Source organism: Engraulis encrasicolus, chromosome 3 (genome assembly GCF_034702125.1).
Source record: "Engraulis encrasicolus isolate BLACKSEA-1 chromosome 3, IST_EnEncr_1.0, whole genome shotgun sequence".
NCBI lineage: Eukaryota > Metazoa > Chordata > Actinopteri > Clupeiformes > Engraulidae > Engraulis > Engraulis encrasicolus.
The window spans coordinates 13,306,279-13,329,249 of record NC_085859.1 but is presented as its reverse complement, the minus strand read 5'-3'; the positions used below and the strand labels follow the sequence as shown (position 1 = coordinate 13,329,249).

The following is a 22,971-nucleotide window of genomic DNA, read 5'->3' as shown; positions in this document are numbered from 1 at the left end:
ATGATGGATATCAGTGCTAAAGAATTCCTTTGTGAAATTGATTTTGTGGTTGGAAATATGTACAATAATTAAAATTGATCGTGGAATTAAATTACACATGTACTTCCACAAAACTATGAGCTTTTAAACTACCATTGTAGTAGCCAAAAGTTGCCTGCTTGAAATGGTAGTGATTTCCTGCTCTACAAAAGACACTTTAAATTGAATATATTGATCATATATGTTGATTGTTTCACCAACGTAATTGATTCAACATATGCACTGTGTCTGTAACTAGTCATGAATAATCAGCTAATTAATATATACATGTATATTACACACTCAGTATTGAAAGTTTATTATGTATATACACACACTCACACACACACACACACACACACACACACACACACACACACATTATTTATACTTTTCATTATTTTCACAGCATTGCAGAAGCCAAAGCTTATTTTCCAATACAAGGTTCTCACTGCTCAGTAACTTTCAACATAGTCACTATCTATGGAATGACATTAGCCCTATATTACACACAACTGCAAAGGCATTTCAACGGGTACACCATGTCAGAAGCCTAACTTCCATAGTAGGTTATGACATCTAGACTGCCAGTGTATATGTAGATCAGGGCTATTCAGATGCGGCCCTTGGACAGCAAGGTTCTGGCCCCCTTCAAGCCCCTTGAAATACAGAATTGTTTTTTGGAATTTAGAGATAAAAAGTACGAGTTCCGTATCGAGCTGAAACGCGACACGGGACGTAAAAATGCAGGAAATTACATCTAAGAAATGGAAAACTTTCTGGGGGAGGACCCCCAGACCCCGCACCTCAATGAAGTGTCTTGTATTTTTTCTATTGACAGTCAGCAACCATAATACATACGTAAATTTAGGCTCCTTTACTGGGAGGAATCTAAAAAAACTGGTCCTCGTTGACATTTAATTGAATACCCCTGATGTAGATGGTAGATATGGCACTCTGTGAAAAAAGTTTTTGACTTGATATTTAAGGAGACCTGCAATACCCGTCCATGATACGCAACACTAGGAGAAGTTAGACCAGCAAAACGTCAGGTAAAGGATAAAACATATCTGAACCAAAATAAATCACGGATGACTTGAATTAATAAGAAGAAATGTTGAATTGAGCAATAATGTACTAATTGAGTCCATGTAGGCTACTAATCTGTGTCAACCTGACGTGAATGACTGACATTGCTGAGCCCAGTGGACTGGTTGGGAAGAATCCCTGAAAGCACTGTGTCTGTCGGAATATCACGGACATAACCTGATTCGAAATGTTGTGGAATGCTCACGATATTATTTTCAGGAAGACGATCTGATGATATGTTAGTGGAGATATCGACAAAGAGTTCTTCGGCCAAGGCAGGAAAGCTTGTAACGTAATCTGTGTTAGTTGTAAAATGAGGTGATTTTTGAGTTTCGTTAACATCATCACCCGCCTTATCGAAATGACTCTGATGACCACATCCACTGTTTTCTGATGAAGGAACATTGTGAACGTCTCCTGCACTGCTAGGATGGAGAGATGTTCCCCTTTGAGGTTTAATAAATCTTAAAGACGTGTCACTCCCTTTAAACTCCACACACCTTTGACGGCTGCCATTTTTTGAGCTCATGATCCCAGTGGTGGTGTCTTGGTGTGTTGTGCTGGCGTCTCCTGGGCTGTATGGAAGCATGAGGAGCATCTTCTCGATCTGTATGTTGTTATTATTGGCCTGAGAGAGACTGAGGTCCTCCACCTTCAGCACCCGCTGCTCACCACCTGTCTGTGGGCAGAAGATAGACGGAGAATTAGGGCCACAAATACGGGGACACAATATTCATTTTAAGGGGACACTGTGCAGGAGATGGTCAAAAAAGGTTCTGCAACTATGCTGCTTATTGAAATTGGGCTGCCTATTGCCAAATTTGATGAAAGTTTACTAAGTAATAAACAAATATTTTCTAGTATGGTCCAAGTAGAGTCATTTTTGCAGCTAAAAATGGCTATTTTTGGTCATTCAAAATGGCGGACTATGGAGAAGATCCCCCTTTTCATGTATGAAAAGTGCAATTTTTCCAGTCATAATGAATACTTAGAATTTGATGGTGGTGGCAAGTATTCATGAAAAAGGTGACATTAGTGAATGGGCAGCATGAATTCTTTAAATAAACAACTAAAAATCTCACACAGTATCACTTTAAGGGTTTTCTGTTGATCACAATAGAGTTGATGTAAAATAACTAAGCAAAATGTGTTATAATCACAGACCTTCAGCTTTAGTCAGAAAGTATTTTCCCAATAGTATCCAAATCAGGTGATCTGTGTAGGAATTACAACTGTTTCTATGTGACCCGTCTGTCTTAAATTACATAGCAATTATAGCTTTACAAAGTTATATGATGACACCATTTCTGAACCCTAATACTGCTAGTTCACAATGACTTCTGAAGTTAAAGAAACCCAACACTAATTATCTGCTCTGAGATTTTTTTCAATGCTCTGCCTATTAAAACAGTGTGGAGTAATAATAAACAACATCAATAATAACTAGATTGCATTTCCTCACAGAAAATGCTGGAGTATGCTTGCCCGTCTTGCATTCGTTGCCCTTCATGCATGCCTTGCCTTTCATGCATGACTTGCCCTTAATGCATATGCTGCCCTTCATGCATACACAACATACAGTTAACCATCTAGATATGAGCTAACTTCCTGTTTGGTATGTATCATATTGGCAAAAACACATTTTCACTAACTGTAGCGCCCCCCAGTGGCCGTATTGCACTGAATTCGTTAAGTACCCTCTGGGTGTACTGGAGATCATGTGTAAGAAATTTCGTTAAGATCTGTCAAGGCGTTGCTGAGATATGAGCTAACTTCCTGTTTGGACGGTGCGTTTGTCTTTGTTGTCAAATTTGATTGGCTGCTGTGCGCCGATGCTTTCAGCTATTGCTCTGTAAATTTCATCATAGGAAAACACATTTTCACTAACTGTAGCGCCCCCCAGTGGCCGTATTGCACTGAATTCGTTAAGTACCCTCTGGGTGTACTGGAGATCATGTGTAAGAAATTTCGTTAAGATCTGTCAAGGCGTTGCTGAGATATGAGCTAACTTCCTGTTTGGACGGTGCGTTTGTCTTTGTTGTCAAATTTGATTGGCTGCTGTGCGCCGATGCTTTCAGCTATTGCTCTGTAAATTTCAGCATAGGTGGAAAATAGTCCAATGGTCATCTGACAAAAATTGTAGGACGAGCAGACAAAAATTGTGGGCGGAGCTTCACTTTTATTGATTTTTGAATATGTCAAAATGGCGGGAAATTCATGATGGTAAATATGACATCATAGTATGCGTTGGATTCGGCTTGACCCAAGGATTTCAATGATACCAAGCGTTTGATGATTTGAAGTCAATACGGGCCAATATCGTCAAAAACACGTTTTTGCTTATTGTAGCGCCCCCTAGTGGTGTATTTACACGAAAATTGTTTTGTCTCCTCTGGGGAAAGTCTTGATGATGTATATAAAGTTGGGTTCTGATACAAGTAGCCATTGCCGAGATATAAGCTCACTTCCTGTTTGGCGTCTTCGCCGCCAAATTTGATTGGCTCCTGTTTGAAGACGGTTGAATCAATTGTTCCAGAATTTTTAGGGTAGATGTATCTCAGTCCAAAGATGCCCTCATAAAATTTTCGTGATGATCGGTCAAAAATTGTGGCCGTGGCATCATTTTTATTGATTTTTACAAAATTCAAAATGGCGGAAAAACTTTCCAGGCGGAAAATGACGTCATAGGGTGCATTGGATTCGGCTTGGTCCAAGGATTCCAGGGATACCAAGTTTATGAAATTCTGACCAACGGTTCAAAAGTTACAGCATGTAAAGTACTTAAAACTTTGACCTGATGGTGGCGCTACAGAGTTCGAGGTACCCCCGTGAAAAATACAAAACCTGGTCGTCTGACCGAGCCGAACGTTTCGGTCTTTGAACGGATTTTCTACCTCGAGCGGTTCTTCAAAACGAATGGATCGTAGACGGAAGGAGAAAATTAACTAGATTGCATTTCCTCACAGAAAATGCTGGAGTATGCTTGCCCGTCTTGCATTCGTTGCCCTTCATGCATGCCTTGCCCTTAATGCATGCATTGCCCTTCATGCATATGCTGCCCTTCATGCATGCCGACATACAGTTGACCATCTAGATTACGCTAACTTCCTGTTTGGTATGCAGCATATTGGCAAAACACATTTTCATTAACTCTAGCGCCCCCCAGTGGCCGTTTTGCACCAAAATTGGTAGGTACCCCCTGGGTGTACTGGAGATTATGTGTAAGAAATTTCGTTAAGATCTGTCAAGGCGTTGCTGAGATATGGGCTAACTTCCTGTTTGGACGGTGCGTTTGTCTTTGTTGTGAAATTTGATTGGCTGCTGTGCGACGATGCTTTCAGCTATTGCTCTGTAAATTTCAGCATAGGTGCGGAATAGTCCAATGGTGGTCTGATAAAAATTGTAGGACGAGCAGTAAAACATTGTGGGCGGAGCATCATATTTATTGATTTTTGAATATTTCAAAATGGCGGGAAATTCTTGATGGAAAATATGACTTCATAGTATGCGTTGGATTCGGCTTGACCCAAGGATTCCAGCGATACCAAGCATTTGATGAATTGAGGTTAATACAGGCCAATATGGTCAAAAACACATTTTTGCTTATTGTAGCGCCCCCTAGTGGCGTATTTACACGACAATTGTCATGTCTCCTCTGGGGATAGTCTTGATGATGTATATAAAGTTGTATTCTGATACGAGTAGGCGTTGCCGAGATATGAGCTCACTTCCTGTTTGGCGTCTTCGCCACCAACTTTGATTGGCTCCTGTTTGAAGATGGTTCAATCAATCGTTCCAGGACCTTAAGGGTAGATGTATCTCAGTCCGAAGATGCCCTCCTAGAATTTTCGTGACGATCGGTCAAAATTTGTGGGCAGGGCATCATTTTTATTGATTTTCACAAAATTCAAAATGGCGGAAAAACTTTCCAGGCGGAAAATGACGTCATAGGGTGCATTGGATTCGGCTTGGCCCAAGGATTCCAGGGATACCAAGTTTTTGAAGATACGACCAACAGTTCAAAAGTTAGAGCATGTAATGTACTTGCAACTTTGACCTGCTGGTGGCGCTACAGAGTTTGTGGTGCCCCTGTGAAAAATACAAATCCAAATCGGCACACCGAGCCGAACGTTTCGGTCTTTGAACGGATTTTCTATCTTGAGCGGTTCTTCAAAACGAATGGATCGTAGAGAAAAGGAGAAAATTAAAAATAAAAATAAGAAAGAAGAAACGGGGGAATAACAATAGTATGCTTGCCGCATGGCAAGCATACTAAAAACTGTTTACGCAAAGTGCAGCCTCTTCTGTTTTAGTAGCTTTTGGACCAGCAAACTTACTTGTTTGATGAATAATTAGAAGACCCTTAAAATAATTATAGGAATTATATGAAACAATAAAATAAGTTCTTTCCTTACCATGTCAAAACTCATAAGCCATTGCCCAACCAGACTTTTTTGTGGATCTGCAGCCCTCAGGATGATGTATTTTCTGTAGCTGTTCAGGACCGTATGAATCAGACGTTATTAGACAAATGTTGTGTTAAATAAACGTTGTTTATGTTGAAACATGTAAAAGATGGCAATGAGTTTGTTTGTGAGAAACTGAATTCGTTTGTAGTGCTTATACTATGGTAAAAACAGGAAAAGTGATGCCATACTTACACAACTCGACATGTGATTGAAACAACGCCAGTTGCAGTGATGAGGATGAGGATGAGAACAATCGCAATTACCCTTAAAGAAGTCACTGTACAAAAATCACATAGAGGATCTAATTACAGAAATGGATGAGCCTACAGTAGGTTAAAAGAAGCCAGACATTCACACAGCGGAGGCCTGTAGTACAAAGCTGGTTCAGAAGTAAACCAGGTTAAGTTAAGAGGGTCATTCCATGTCAATTCACATGATTCCCTAGAAACTCCCCAGGTGACCCTCTCTGATTTACCTGATATCTCACATACAGGTACCTTTTGATGTTAATTGAAAGAATACCAAGTATTAGATTAGATTTTGACACCTCTGGTTTTAGCTTGAAGCAAGATACAGGCCTAACTGGCCATTCCCCCTCAATACAGACATCAAAGTTTCCTGTATGTGAGGCAAATCGCAGAGCGTCACCTGGGGAGGGCGTGTGAATTGACATGGAATGACCCAAGAGATAAATCATCTAATAGAAGAGCCTGGAGTCCTCATGGCTCCGGGCTCTTGTATTAGGTGATTTACCTCTTAACTTAACCTGGTTTACTCCTGGACCAGCTTCTTAGTATAGGCCTCCGTTTCCACACAGACCCGTGTTTTGTTGTTCTCAATGTATTGTCTTGGGTCTGTGCAGACCAGCAGATGAAACGTTGACCCCTGTCTATTGGAATGAGTAGTGTGTGGTCATTTAATCGCAGCCATCTTTGTACAGGGATAATGCTGCTTTCATGAACATCAATTGCAGACGAGGTGATAAACATCTTTGCTCATAGTGAAAAACATAGGGACCAAGTTGGCGGTGCTCAAAGCTGACCATGCCAAGAGACATCTAGTGTTCAGTATCTGTGTGCTATCATGTTATGCTAATTGTAAGAAACAAATTTGTTCACCTTCCTGCCGGTCAGCTAGTGGTGTATTGAAGTCTTGCTTGTAAGTGGAAATATTCCCGCTCAGGGTCTGAGCAGACACGTGGACAGAGTACTCAGTATTAGGTCTCAGAGAGTGGAACAGGTGGCTCTTCATGTCTGGAGTGATCATAATGGCTGCAAAGACAACAGAGATTTCAACAATTTCAACAATTTCTTGGTCTTGGGGGGGGGGGGGGGGGGGGGGGTTGATTTGATTTGATTTGATTTGATTTGATTTAATGTCCACAGGTGTGGAAACTTGTCTTCAGTTTCACCATTGTAAAAAAAACCCATACAGTTACACATTACACATTCAAAGACATTACACATTTAAGACAGACACCCCATTCCACACAAGATAGAACAATCCAGGAAACCACTCCAGTAAGTCCCTTGATATAACATATCTGTTTTCAAGGGTTTCCAAAAGACAAATGAGCCCAGTGGTTCACAACCTTTTCAGCTGGGACCCTCTTTTTGACCTATTGGAGACCCAGGTTTCAGTCTGGCAGTTGGATTGCTAAAATTTTATTTGACAATTTACAGGAAAAGTAAATGCATTTATGAATGAACCACACAAGTGAAAACCGTTACTAACAAGTTTATGATATTTTATGAAGGCATATATTAAAGGTTTTATGCAAAAGGTCCCTCTGCAACCCCCTGCAGTACCTCTGTAAACCCCCTAGAGGTCCCTATCCCCACTATTCAACTCTCACCTCATTTTAAATTTTGCCCAACCTCCTTTGAAAACCTGTTTTTCTGTTCTTGGCCTTTTCCTACTGTGTTGTCCCACATATCTTCCATTTTTGTTTCATTACTAAAGTTTTTATTTTATTTGTTTGTATTATTCATGTGGGCACATATACTTAGGTCATACTGGTCATAGTGAGTTGGTCACTCAAGAGAGCTTGGAGAGAATTACAAGGGAATCAAGACCATATTATACTGTAGTTTGAAAATATTTTGTTATATCTAGAATCTAAAGTGAATAACAACACTCAAAATTGACAGTAATGATGAGTATATTAAAAGGACAGGTTTATAAATTGGCAACAGAATTTTTGATAATGATTGACTATTTCTATAATTTCACACACTGGATCACAGGTGCCGTTTGCAGCAGATGAAGCCTTTTTTAATTGCTACAGTATAAGTACTGTAAAGGGACACTGTGCAGGAAATGGTCAAAAAAGGTACTGCAACTATGCTGCTTATTGAAATTGGCCTATTTGCCTATTGCCAAATTTGATCTTTACATGAAAGTTTACAAAGTATTAAACAAATATTTTCTAGTATGGTCCAAGTACTGTCATTTTTGCAGCTAAAAATGGCTATTTTTGGAAATTCAAAATGGCGGACCATGGAGAAGATCCCCCTTTTCATGTATGAAAAGTGCATTTTTTCCAGTCATAATGAATACTTGGAATTTGATGGTGGTGGTAACTATTCATGTAAAAGGTAACATTAGTGAATGGGCGGCATTAATTCTGGAATTAAATAACTAAAAATCTCACACAGTGCACCTTTAAGGGAGAAGTGCATCGAAAGTCTCACCCCGATCATGGCCCTCGCTGCTGAGCACCAGGCTGTACCTCAGGATGCCGGTGTCATGCTGCTTCCTCTGCCACCGCCAGACCACGCTGACGCGCTCCTCAGTCACCATGGCAACCCTCATATCCACCACGTCTACCAGTGCTAGTAGTGCACAGGCAATGTACATGTGACAACGAACAGGCAATGTGTAAGTGTCAGCTAAGTGTCATATGATATAGTGTAATGTAGTGCAATGTCTTATAATGTAGTGTCGTGTAAAAGCAGCTCACCACCATTCTGTGGGCTGGCTTGCAGGGAGCTGGGCAGGCCACAGTGTGTCCCGGAAATAGGGTAGACGTTGATGACGTATGTCTGCATAGGTTCAAAATCACCTGAAATCAAGATGACCGCCAATTAGCTGTAATTTAGCATTTCTGCATCAGAGACAAACAGACTACGGATATGGATTGCTGGAAACATGCCCCGTGGTCTGATGATACCAAGATAAACGAATGTATTTTAGCATGTGTGGTGGTAATCAAGTAAGAAGTACAAAGAAGTATGAAACATGTACCATGACTATTGGAGCAGATCATGATCCTCTCTATGGGATTTTAACATAGTAGTGTTTTCACTTTTGATTTCACCAACATGGAAAAATGTCATTTAAGTTATATTATTGGCCTTACTATTCTCTTGTAAGCTCAACAGATATTGTACTGTATTGAACTTACGGTAACACTTTACTTTACGGTACAGTTACCCTATGTAATTACTGTGTATTTTCTGGGTAACAACAGGGTAACAGAGAGAAGTTACATGGTATCTAATGGGTAAAAAGGGGGTAATTACAAAGTAAATACCATTGATTGGGTAACAAAAGTGTAACAGAGAGAAGATGATTAGATAGCTAGAAAATATGCAGTAGTTTTATAGTAATTCTTGAGATAAGTGTATAACATGGTATTCACTTTGGAATTACCTAATTTTTACCCATCAGATACCATGCAACTTCTCTCTGTTACCCTGTTGTTACGCAGAAAGTAGACAGTAATTACCACTGACTTGTATAACAGTCAGTGGTAAACTGTACCGTAAAGTAAAGCGTTACCAAACTTACTCTACTGTATTCACATTTTAGAAATAATTTGTGTGCTTATGTGTGCTTTGTGTGCAAAATATTGTTCAAAATGTTACTTTCCAACGGGGTTGGACTCATGAACTACAGTATGTGTGCATTGTACATGACATGGCTCAATGACGTTTTAGTAGTAGCTCACGTCAGGGTGGTAGAACCACAGCTAAAGCCACTGTTGTATAGATTAAATGTTTTTTTTTTCAGTTAATTATCTAAGAAGCATATTTACTGTAGTACATTAATTACCAATGACTAATTCATTTATGAGCTAAGGTTGCACCACCTGACGTTTGAGCCCAAAAAAACATAATTGACCCACGTGTACTATAAACTGCTCCATCTGCCACCAAGGTATTCACCCACCTGTTAGGGAGGTAAGGACGTGGCCAGAGCCCTCCACCCATGTCCAGTGGACGCTGTCAGGGTCTGCTACAGCCACACACTCTACGGCAAACTCAGACACCTGCACTTCTGGATCCACATACCACTCCACCCACAGTCTGTCACCTTTGGAATACACCCACAAGCTTCGAACTGGCGTCAGATCTGACAACAACAAAAAAAAGAAGAGATGGTGTGATTGATGCAAGTTGCCCTTTAAAGGTCCAGTGTGTAATGTTATTAGTATTATTTTTTCAGATGTAATGTTATTTAGTATTATTTTTTATGTCTATTGGTCTGTTCAGACCAGAGTCGGTTTTACTGCCAAAAATGTATACAATGTCTAGTACTACTAATTCAAAAATGGCTGAAGATTCAGCTATTCACGTTGTACATTTCCAAGTCATAATAAAAACTTGAAAAATAATTGGGTAGTGAATGGGCAGCCTAAATTCTGGAAATGAACTACAATACACTCTACTTTTAAGGAAAATTGAACACAAAAAGATGGTACAAAATATGGACTCTTACAGATATTTCAGAGTTGTTCAGATACAGATAAGATGTTTTGAAAACTTTTCAATGAATGATTTTTCTTGTCTTTTATTAGATCTAATTTTAACAAAAACTGAGGTTAAGAAACCCCGGAACGTCACTGGCATGCAACTCAGAGCAACTATCTCCTCAGCACACAGCAGGGGGATTGATTGCACAACAAATAAAAGTCTTAAAACAGCCACAAGTGGAGCTGAGCTGTTCCTGAGTTTAACTGGCATGTCTTTATACATTTTTAAAAATCTAAATTTATTTAAAAAAAAACATACTCTATACGCCTACATTCATGTTCAGTATTGTATTTACAAACGATGTGTATCTATCTTCATACAAGATGTAGGCCTACTAGGCCTACACAACCAGCATGCAAAACGGAAGTTGCACAACTTCCAACTGTTTGAGCAATCTCTTTCTATGGTAGCTGCCCAAAGACAGCTACACGCCTCAGTTTTCCTGTTATGTAGTCTGAAGATGCCAAGAAAAGATAAATAACAGAACATGGCGGAAACTAACCACACTCACTAGAAGCAGGTTCTCCTGCAGAAACCCTCAACCGGTATGGTGGAGACTCTCCAACGGCGTTGTACGCAGTAATGCTGATGTCCTGTGCTGCTTTTATTACTTCCAGGGTCAGTTTACGGGCAGTGGTGGAGGTTATGTTTGGGCTCTGGTATGGATGATTGCCAGAAACGGCCACTCTGTAGCCAAGAATGGTGCTGCCAATGGTTCTCTCCGAAGGCATTACCTGATGATGCACAGGGCAGACGAAACGCCAAGATGCACACACAACTCCTTTGTCTGTCTTATGTTTATCACTTCAACATCAATAACTTCTGATGTGTCACAAAAACATATTATATTATCTGTAGTTATAATAATCGAGAATAGTAAACAAATATCACAGAATGAAATATGAGACAAGGGCAGTTTGAGAAGAATTGTAATATTTGATGTCATTCCATAACTGCTAGAAGAGAAAGTGCTTACTGACCCACAGCAGAAAGATCCTATATGAGCTGGAATCTTCAACGTGATAGCAGACTCTAGAGGGAGGGCTTGGAGCTACAGGAAAAAATAGAATAGAATACAATAGAATACAATAAAAAAGCATTTATTACCATTATACAGAGTATAGTGACATTTAAAATGGCTAAAAGTGACATAGACATAAGTATAAAAAAGACATACATATGTACATGAAAACACAAAGTACAATAAAACTGCTATAAACATATCAAACTACAAACTACACAAACTGCAATACAATAAAAACCCACTAAAGACACCCAGGGTATCTGGATTATTACTATTATTATTTAGACAACTGTCATGCTAACATAGAATTTTCTTTTGTTTGTTTGTTTTATAAGCAGGATTACACAAAACAGTTTTTTTTCCCAGGATGGGTCATAGAATTGTGCCAATGGAATGTCATTGTTGATCAGAATGGATGGTTTCTGTGCCTAGACCTGGTGGCAATCTAAAAAAACAGTCACTCCTTATAGTTCATATGTGACTATATTTATAAATAGGAAAACAAACAATTGCAATGTGTTGATAAATTATCACTACTGTACCCTCACTTTTACACAATAAGATGTCCTCCTGCATGGATGAAAAACAGCAATTGTTTTGTAAAATATACAACTGAAATCTCTTCAGAAATTATGCCTATGTCTTTCTTTTTTACGTATTTGTTCCAATTGTATTACCGATTTATTCAAGTTATTACTCCAGTTATTGTTGTGGATGTTAAATTGACTTTTTAAGGATTAGCTCATCACTTCATGTATTAACTCATTGGATGCCAGCCAAATCATACAACCCAACAGTGCCAGAACATTTTCAGCGTGTTGGATGTTTTTTCAAGACCCACAGAAAATAATTCAACACCACACCATGGAAAATGAATTGGCACGGTTAAGGGTTATTCTACGCTTCCAGTGCGCTTTTGGCAAACGCAAAATGTCAATTATCTGTATTTTTTTTTCCAAATAAATGACCCACATGTTTCCATAGTGTATAGCCTATATTTAGGTTTCCAAACAAACAAATTGCCAAGCTTAATCGTAAATCATTTGATAAATACTCTAATGAAAAGCGCAACCAAACAAAAACATTTGCTTGACTATTTTATCAACAGTGTTATGGACAAATACTGTCATTTCAAACTGAAAATTCTACAGAGTTGAAACAACATACATTTGAAAGTGCTTATGTCCCTTAGCAATAATGTTGTCATTAATCTGTGCAATTGATATAGAAAATGTGATTGTTGAGCTTCATAAGTAGGATTTTATGATTCACTGTGATACAGACTGACACATTTTTCATTATTTATTGTTCTGTACCGTCCACCGAAATTCTCTTCGTCATTTCTATCTGATTTCTCCACCTTCATGTCGGACGTAGGCTACTTACTAACTATGACAAAGCAATAATTGCTGGCGACTTTAATATCCACGTAAATAAATCAGATGACGCAATAGCCAAGTCTTTCTTAGACACATTAAATGGATTCGGTCTCGTCCAGAATGTTACAGAACAGCCTACCCATCGAAAAGGCAACACACTTGACCTTGTTATTTCACATGCACTTGATATCAACAATATATCGGTCACGGACGTCGGCCTCTCCGACCACCACTGTGTGTTTTTTGACTTTGACATTTCAACACAAATTAGCACACCCAACAATGTCACTCACAGACGACGCATTAATGCCTCTGCTGAGCTTAAGATTTCAGACCTCATCAAATCAGGTGACCTACTAAATGGTCACTGCACACCTGATGAAATGGTTGATAGCTTCAACAACAACTTAAGAGGAATTCTAGATAAACATAGCTCCAATTAGGAACGACGACAAGAACCAGAGCTAGGTATTCACTTGGATGAATGACTCACTTAGAGCCTTAAAAACAAAATGCAGAGTAACCGAGCGTCTTTGGAGGAAAACTAAATTAGAAGTCCACAGACAATCCCTTAGGGATGAGATCTCCTCCTACAATAATGCGGTACGCTCAGAGAGAAAAGCATATTTTTCCAAAATCATAACAGACAACCAGCATAATGCGAAAGTTCTTTTTACCACTATTGACCACCTGCTTAATCCAACACATAGCAATAACAACCTAAATGCAGCATCACATGCAAGTGCGAGGAATTTGCTAGATTTTTTAATAAAAAGATTGCCGACATTAGAGAAGGCATCCAAGGTGGAAACGCAGCAACCTCTGTCGCCCACTCAGGCGATACACCGAGGGGAGGTTAAACCCCCCGAGGAGACCTGAGAGCTTCCAAAAAGTTTTGTCCAATTACAGAGGACGACCTCTGTAAAATAGTTAGGGAAAGTAAGCAGTCTACCTGCAGCCTTGACGCTATTCCCATAGAATCTGCTAAAAAACATACTTCCTTGCTTATCAGCACCTTTACTGCAAATTGTTAACACCTCTATGCTTACAGGCATTTTTCCAAGCTCATTCAAAACAGCCATGGTAAAGCCACTCCTAAAAAAGACAAATTTAGATCAGAATTCTTTAAACAACTACAGACCTATATCAAACCTCCCTTTTATAAGCCAAGGTACTAGAAAAAGTTGTATTTAACAGCTTAATCAACATCTGGCTGGGAATGATATCTTGGAAAAATTCCAATCAGGCTTTAGAGCCAACCATAGCACCGAAACAGCACAACCAAAATAATAAGTGATCTTAGGTCAACACTGCCGCAAAACAAAGTTACAGCACTTATCCTCCTCGACCTCAGTGCCGCCTTCGACACGATAGACCACAACATACTAATTGACCGCCTTGAATCTTGGGTAGGCTTGTCCGGTCACGTCTTAGAGTGGTTCAAAACATATATTACAGGAAGACAGTTTTTTTGTCACCATCGGAGAATACGTTCTCCAACAAGTATGATGTGCCTTTTGGAGTTGCTCAGGGTAGTTGCTTGGGCCCTCTCCTCTTCTCTCTCTATATGTTGCCCCTGGGCTCCATCATCAGAGAGCACAATGTTGATTTTCATAGCTATGCCGATGACACTCAACTATATATCTCTGTCGAGCCTAGCCAAACCACTGCCATTTCATGCCTTGACTAAATGCATGTCTGCCATTACAGATTGGATGAACAGTAACTTCCTAAATTAAATGAAGATAAACCTGAAGTGTTGCTCATTGGGCCTAAGAAAAAAAACGTGCAAAAACTCCACTCAAGCCTAGGTGACCTAACACATTAAAGATAAGGTTACTAGCCTAGGTGTGGTCATAGACTCGGATTTGAGCTTTGAGCCTCACATCAACAAGATAACAAAATCTGCTTTTTTCCATCTTAGAAATGTCAACAAAGTGCGCGGCTTGGCCCCCCGACAAGACGCTGAGAAACTTATTCATGCCTTTGTCACCAGTAGGATAGACTACTGCAATGCTCTCTTCTCTGGTCTCCCAAAAAAATTAATTGACAAATTACAACTCATTCAAAATTCTGCGGCAAGAATCCTAACAAGAACCAGAATGAGAGAGCACATCTCTCCTGTCTTGGCAGACCTGCACTGGTTACCTGTCTCATACAGAATCAACTTTAAGATTCTGCTCACAGTATTTAAAGCATTAAATGGACTTGCCCCTAGCTATATCTCAGACATGCTCTCTTTTATGTCCCCTGCTCGAGCTCTCAGGTCCACTGATGCCAAGCTGCTAAGGACCCCCACCCCCCCCCCCCCCCCCCGCAGAAGAGATCGGCGACGCCGCGTTTGCCTGCTATGCGCCCAAGAGATGGAACGCCCTCCCCATCGAGATCCGATCAGCCACCTCCGTCGACTCCTTTAAGAAGCAGCTGAAGACCCACCTCTTCATCCTTGCCACCTCCTAGCTGCCAAGGCGTCATAGTGTCCCAGCTGCCGCAGCGCCCTTACTACTCGCAATCCAGCCCTGGCAGGGGGCTCCCCTAGGTGGCCGCTGGTCTCTGCCTGAGGTTTCTTCCTGACTACAGGGGGTCTTTTTTCTCAGACCTCACTGAGCTTTTTTTTTTTTTTTTTCCCCTCACAAACTATGAATCAAGCGAAAGGGAGTTTTTCCTCACCCCTGATGCCACCAGGGGCCGCACCTGAGCGCCCAATCTCTGTGTGGACTATTTTTTTTGTTTTTTTTTTCTATGACTTATGATAGGCCCAGCCACTATGGACCTTACACATCTAAGAATCCTGGTCCTAACCTACGTTGACCTTATGACTCTACATTCTCTGTCTATCTCTTCTTCCTCTGCCTTCCTGCTTTTTCTGCCTCTCCTCTATACCTCTCCTTTTAAATCTATCTCTAACAATGTTTTTTCCCATTTGTTAAGCACTTTGAGTTACATGCCTTGTATGACACAGCGCTATACAAATACAATTATTATTATTATTATTATTATTATTATTATAAATCACTGTAACCTCTGATTTGAGTTTAGTCACCCTCCTTACACAAGACTTCTTTCTCCAGAGATAGTCCCTAGTGTCTGTTCATAGGATTTTCCCTACACATAAGGGATCAATAGCACAAAAAAACTTTCAAAACAGTCAACCGTGTTACTCAACTGTGTTACGGTCAACAGTGCAGGGGAACAAGTCGGCACTTTTTTAGGAGAAAAAAAACACAGCAGAGAAACCCACCTCCCTAAAACAGAAATGATTTTGTTTGTTTGTTGGCAAAAAAACATACTCATCCTCAACTGTCATAGCTGATGCGTAACACAATTGACGGTGACACAGCTTGACATTTCAGCCATTTTTATGGTGTTGTGTTAACTGAGGACCTCAGAAGTTTCTTCATGTTTCTTCAAGTGTATTCATATATTTGTATGCTTTATCTGTGTTTTTCTACATGTGATTTCTAATTCAGATTCTTATGAATATGTTGATAACACAGTTGACAGGCAATTTTCACTCTATGAGAACATGAAAAAGAATGGATTAAATTATGGAAGGATGGACTTCAAAACTTACCAAAAAGTCTTCCCATATCCTGCCAAAGAGGTTAGGACATCACGTCATGTTATTCGTATGGCCTAAGGCCAAACCATTACTAATGTATGGAGGGGGTTTCAGACCGTGACACGGTTAACATAGTTTTTGTGGACACACACAAAATGGCAAATTTCATGTATAATGGAAAGCACAATGGTCTTTCTGACAGTTTTGTCATATTGTAATGATTACTGTGAATCAACATTTGCAATTGTCTTGGGCAAGACATGTTTCTTTACATGCTAATATGAAGACTGAATCTCACATTTGGAAAACAGGACGGCATGAAAAAAAACCCAAAACCAGTTTTAAATATTCATTCTTGCTGAGGGAAAAATTGCCATGTCTTCACTTTCTGTATTATATGAAAGATAAATGTGTGCTAATGTCCAAAACATCATTGGATGCAGTTAATAGTTAGTGGAATTGGCAAATAAAATCCATGGGTGACCAGACGTCCCGGTTTGACCGGGACAGTCCCTGTTTGGAGTTGTGTGTCCCATGTCCAGAGCAAACTCTCTCGGGACACAAATATGTCCCGGTTTTGGCCACCCACTACATTACGCCATGTCTGTCAGGGTAAATATATGGAAAAGATTACATGTTTACCTGCCACAATTAATGGCAGCCAGCGCTTGTATAGAAAGTCTGAAGGAGTCAGTTGCAATTTGTCATTCCGACCTCTAAAATTGCTTAGAATGCAGGAAATTGCATCTAAAAAATACAAATTTTCCTGGGGGAGGACCCCCAAACCCGCCCGCCAAATATTGTCCTTCAGTTACGCACTAAGTGTCCCGGTTTTAGACTACAAAAATCTGGCCACCCTTTGAGTTAAATTATTGAGTTGTACCTTTCTCTTGTACTTTCAACCATTCTCTGAGTATGGCAGTGCAAATTTTACCTCCAAGCTAGCAGTTAACATTGAGTCCTATGAGACCAGTTAGGCGCCAGCTACAGTATCACTTTAAGTGTCATTGGCATCAAGTAAAGTTAATAAAAAAGTTAAACATTATTTCCAAACAGGCTCGGACTGGGAACGATTTTCGGCCCTGGCATTTTCCCTCCACACCAGCCCCCCGACGAGCGACGAGCCCCCACCAAAAAAAAGCCGTGCATTCATCCACCTATCCGTCCATGCCAAAAACCCAAGCAATATGAGACCAGATAGGCGCCTTCAGATTCAAACCCCATCGTGTACTGCTTTACATTTTTTAACACCATCTGCCCACCGTCACAAAGATGAGTGTTACATGGAAGGGGTAGGCTTATATTTACTGCGCCCCTTTACTACACAATGTATTGTGTACTTTAGAATTAATTATGGAGTTAGTGGTAGTCTGGGATTACCGACTTCGACTGATTTAAACTTCAGGGCCGGTCCAAATTGCATTAGGGCCGCGGCGGCCCACCGGGCATTTGCCCGGTATCACAGATTGCCAGTCCGAGCCTGTTTCCAAATATCTTAAAAACAATCACTAGGTTTACCAGACGCCGGAGTCATTCCAGACCATGCCTGACTCCAGTCACTCCAGTGCTTGTACTCGGTTACACAGGAAATGCTGAGCGTATACAGCGTAAAGGCCTGAAGGTTATCAATCATGTACGTCCATTTCTTTTTGTTAGCTGTGTTAGCTGGGGCTTCAAGAGGTACCTAAGGGGAAAAGATAATCAGCTTCTTTACACTTGTCTTCCCATTGCTGCACATTACTCAACAAACACCAACAGTTCAGTCACAGAGGACCATTGTCTGTTTGATGGTGTGAAGACAGTCTCTGTTTTACCGAACATTCAATAATAATCCTCATTAATAATTATTAATCAGTCATAAACTAACAAAGGTTTCATATCTTTGGTAAGACTTATATGCAAATTCCTTGTCAGCTGCAATCGCCTGCCCTTAATTCAGAATACGTGGCCACAGTCACACGACAAGGCTGCACACTTTCACACACAACTATTAGCCATTGTCCTAAGGCAGTCCAAGGGCTTTTCATGGACATTAGCGATGCCGCTCTCCAACCACTGCACAATGGCTTCTTAGACAGCAGTTCTAGACTGTTTTATTCAACACAAAATAATCCCGAGTGTGCACCCTGAGCTTATGCTGTAGGGACACAGCCTTCTATATCTTTTTCTACCTAAACTTTTTTATAATTGCTCCTATAGTGCACATACCTCAGTCCAGCCGTCAACATCATTGGCTTTGTAACGAATTTTGCATCCTACTATCTTTGGCTCTTTTGTCCAGGTCACGTTTAGGGAATGTGGTGATGTCACAACTCCTATATCAACTGGAGGGGATGGTTTGACTGTCAAAAATAAAAAATAACGATGAGAGCACACCAAACACTGTAGATACTGTACATTTTTGGTTCTCTTGTTGGCACTGTAGACACATTGTAAAGCACAATGAAAATATAAGAATCTATTGGTCATTAATGTTCAGAGAGATGGAAAAGGCAAGTTCATAAGTAAAGGCCCTTTCACACTTGGAAAAGTGTGACATCACACCTAGCATAACACACAACACACCTAGCATAACACACAACACACCTAGCATAGTCTTACCGCACCCTCGTACTAATAATCTCTCTCCCCCGATTGCCAGTGGTGTTAACAGGGCCGATGACAGCTTTGGCTGGGCCCAGGACAAAGTAATCTAAAAGGGCCCCCCATCCAATACATAGAATGTAATGAGGGCGCTATTCTGGGCCCCCTCTCTCCCTGGGCCCCGGACAAGTGACCTGTTTGTCCCCCTTTGTCTTCTTCCCTGGGTGGTTGCAAATGAAGTATTTACTTAAGTACTGTATTTAAGTAGTGCAGGACTGTTAATCTGGCACACAGAGCTTTTAATTTACTTTTTCAGTGTTAAGAACATAATATTTTTCATTCCACCTGTTGATAATTTTGTCCAAACAACAACCGATTGCTGCTTCTAAAGACTATTTCTGTCACTTTCCAAGGAAGACTCTTCTGCTTTTCCCCCAAATTAAATTACTCACATGAAGGTCACGTGCTTAAGACGAATGAAAAATGAAAGAAAACCCTGTAGAATGGCTCTCCCAGCTGTTATTCGGTTCCCATCGTTCAACTCTAAGAGCCGTTCAAAAAAATTGATCCATTCACGAACGTCACAACACTGGTGATGGTACCCTAAAGCTATGAGTGAGATCAATTGATTTCCACAAAGAGAAATGAAAGCGGCTGATGCATCAGGCTGAGTATGAGCCACCTCTACTTCACTGAAGTGTTGCCAGATACAAACCCCAACTCCGGTGAAGTTGGGACGTTTGGTAAACAGTGAATAAAATCAAAATGCTATCATTTTCAAAACATTCAATCTATTCATTAGATGGAGAATAGTGAAAAGACAACATATTAAGTGTTAAAACCGAGAAAAAATATTGTTTTGGGGGACATATGTACTCATTTCTAATTTGATAAATCCAACACGTCTCAAAAGAGTTGGGACGGGGATCAGTGAAATTTAGTAAACATCCAAATAAGATAAAACAACAAAGAAGAACATTTCAAAATGAATTGTACTGACGGACAATATAGGTGTCCAGGTATAAGATCATCACAGAGAGGCTGAGTCACCAAACGTCCCAACTTCATCGGAGTTGGGGTTTGTATAATGAGTGATACAAGTTTCTCATCTGAACAAACCGTAAGCAGATCAAAGTGATCAAAGGCTACCTATTTCTCTCAAAGATTGAAAGAAGGGTCCAGAGAGTGATTCCTTTTTGGTGATGATGTCCTGCATCTTCAAAGTGATGTTCAGATTGGAGCCAATAAATAGCACATATTGACAGTCTCGAAAGCCTTGCATGCTGTAAAGCAAACAAATCGCACGCATGCACGCACACACGCACGCACACACACACACGCACGCACGCACGCACGCACGCACGCACGCACGCACGCACGCATACTCTTGAGTATTATTGCTTGGCAACACAACTAAAACTCTGTTATATATACAATAAACAATATTTTGTGAGAACTTCAATCAGCAGCAGGCAACTTTTTTCAATCATCCCATAGAAGAACCAATTACCTTAAAAGTAGTGGTTCCCAAAGTGGGGATCATGGACAGAAAGGAAAATATTATTTTTAAAAAGGAGGTCGTAGGAAATGGATCGCACTCAATTTTTCTTCTTTCTTGTTGTTTTCTTTTTATTTTAACATTGTAGGAACTGACATGACAGACTGCACAGAGCCTTCTTCAGTGTCACGAGCAGGTCGAAAATGAGGTCCCACAGCAAAAACAAAAAGTTTGGGAACCACTGCCTTCAAGTGGTGTTAAACTGGGCATCATTATGAGCAATATTACTGGGTAGTGTCACCTGCAGATTTTATTAGGGCCCTTTCCCATTTCTACCAGGCAGCAACTTCTTATAAAAGGAACTTGAATCAGGAGCAGGCAACGTTTTGTGATCACCCTATCAGAACACTCTTAGCCTACATTGTAGAAAAGGTTTCCCACACATCAGCACCTTTACACTCATACTGTACCTGCTCAATATTAATGAGGTCTTAGTCTCTCTGGCATTGTCATCGTTCTTTGTTTTCCACAGGCATGTGAGAGATTTTGTAGTTTGACCATTAGAGAAAAGGCATTTGAAGTCTTCAATTGTGTCTAAAAACAGTAAAGCCGACAAGTTTTCCCATTAATGTCACTGCAAGGGATTGGTCGTATGTGCTGTACAAGTGATGTGTAAATGTGTAAAGGGTTCCCCGCAGCATATGCATTTGTTAGTGAAGGTAGACAAGGCAGTGATGGGTAAACCGGTGTCACAGACATGAGACTATCATCAAATTTTGGTTCAGCAAACTTAGAATTACATTCATCATAAATGTTTTTCAATCTTTCTGGGCACCTAGTCAAGGTGGTAGATGGCTGTTGTCAAGGTGGGCACCTTAAGTGTAAACTGCTGCAGGAAACCCTGAACTGTGTAATTTCTATCAAAATAAAAGCGTCAATACTAGGGATGCAAATGATCAATTAATTCATTAATCGTTAGTTGATAGTCTTATCGATCGACTTACGATTAATTGATAAGCTGCGTTTTCCCCCCGAAATCTCAATGTTTCTAAAAAAAAACCCTACTAAATCTAAAAACTAATTGAAAATTCAGATAAAATTCCACATTTAAATTAATTCTATTTCAATTCTTTAATCCAAACATGATTAAAATATTCCCACTATTCACACCCCTCTTCACACACACTCTTCACATGCCCATTTCACCTGGGTGTCTTGTCAGTTGAATTGTCGATTAATTGCGATTAATGTTTTTTAATCGATTAATGCATTGACCGATTAAAGTTAATTAACCGATTAATCGTTTGCATCCCTAGTCAATACCCCTCTTTCAGGGAATATTGCTTTATGAATAGACAGTGGGCCACTTGGTCTATGTTTTGCTACTACAGAATTCCTGACAATTATTTTGTACCAACGTATAATTACTCAAAGTTTTCAGTGCTATGGGACTGACCTGCAACTAGTCCACTGGGTGCGGCCTTTATCAAACTGCAGTCACTTGGGTCCATTACACAATAGTTGTCTGAAAACTCACATTTCCTCAGGTCTTTTCCTGTGACTGTCAACTCTGTGAACATTGTAAATTAAGAGAAGAAACGTGACAGTTTACTCATCAAAATATGCTGTAGCAATACAAATAATAATCATAATGATGATGATCATAACATGATGAATTCGTTTAACAAACTGTAAATATTTTACAACATGTATGTCAAACTAAACATAGTTGAAGAGTTTACCTCGAACATGGTAGCTTTTACCAAAAGATGTGTCACCTCCATTTCAAAGATGGTTATTATATGGATGATGAGTTGATGGGGGATGAGAATGAGTTATAAACTAGAATAACTGGGAAAAACTCGAATCATTTAAAATGAATGCTTCAAGTTGAAACTCAGCAATACTTAATTTTACTTACAGACACTCATGAAAAGCCCAGAGATGAGATGGAGCTGAAATAAGTTTAGCATATTCGTTCTGCTCCCTGCAAGCCAAACACCCCCACGTTGATCCATGTCAAGCCATTTGGGTTCTGTTTACCATGTGATAGCCTATCAGAGGTTAGTAAGACAACCACCAACCAATACATAAATTAATTCTCTAAATTATAAGAGCAACTTCGGACAATGCTTCCTTTAACATACAATTTGGAAATAATTAAAGTAGCCTTTTCTTCCAATGTTTGACTGAAAACTCTTTGTTTAACTTCATTTTGCTGTCTAAACTCAAGTAGTATTCCTCAATCTTACAGTGGAATCCAAAGACGTGACACATTTAAATCCATCCCAAATGTAAGTATGTACCACAACCCTTACCTCAAACGAATGCAAAAGCAGAAGGGGCAAAAAGAGGAGATCCTTAGTCCATCATAAACAGTGTTGGAGTCTAAAATCATGTAGTCTCATCTGCCTGCAAGTCTAGTGTTACAGAGTAGCTTTAACTGAGAAGAGCCAACCAGAAGAGTCTCACACCTCACAGTTAATTGTCAAGTGCCTTTAGTTTAGACACAAAGAAAGAGTGGCAGAGAAGACTTTTCAATCCATATTCTTTTTTTAAATGACGTCTCACCTTCCTGCAAGTGAGAGTTGT

The 22,971-nt window shown here is 40.0% G+C and overlaps 1 protein-coding gene across 6 annotated transcripts; it reads right to left on the bottom strand.

Annotated features, from left to right (window-relative positions):
* Positions 1 to 795: 795 nt before the first annotated feature.
* Positions 796 to 22,963, bottom strand: LOC134445734 (uncharacterized). 6 transcript variants are annotated; one of them, XM_063194783.1, is made up of 17 exons: positions 22,698 to 22,963; positions 22,301 to 22,433; positions 22,122 to 22,157; positions 21,836 to 21,949; positions 20,850 to 20,973; positions 20,031 to 20,164; positions 18,507 to 18,640; positions 17,817 to 17,982; positions 11,314 to 11,384; positions 10,836 to 11,067; positions 9,750 to 9,932; positions 8,539 to 8,640; positions 8,270 to 8,410; positions 6,695 to 6,847; positions 5,769 to 5,853; positions 5,523 to 5,601; positions 796 to 1,786 (listed from the first exon to the last, which is right to left on the bottom strand). In XM_063194783.1, the coding sequence occupies exons 2-17, from the start codon at positions 22,395 to 22,397 to the stop codon at positions 1,178 to 1,180; spliced, it is 2,460 nt and encodes an 819-aa protein (XP_063050853.1). In that variant the 5' UTR covers positions 22,398 to 22,433; positions 22,698 to 22,963; the 3' UTR covers positions 796 to 1,177. The 6 variants fall into 6 exon arrangements, with proteins under 6 accessions (XP_063050853.1, XP_063050856.1, XP_063050855.1 ...); XM_063194786.1 differs by having other exon boundaries at positions 10,845 to 11,067; XM_063194785.1 differs by having other exon boundaries at positions 22,301 to 22,414.
* Between the last annotated feature and the right edge of the window lie 8 nt (positions 22,964 to 22,971).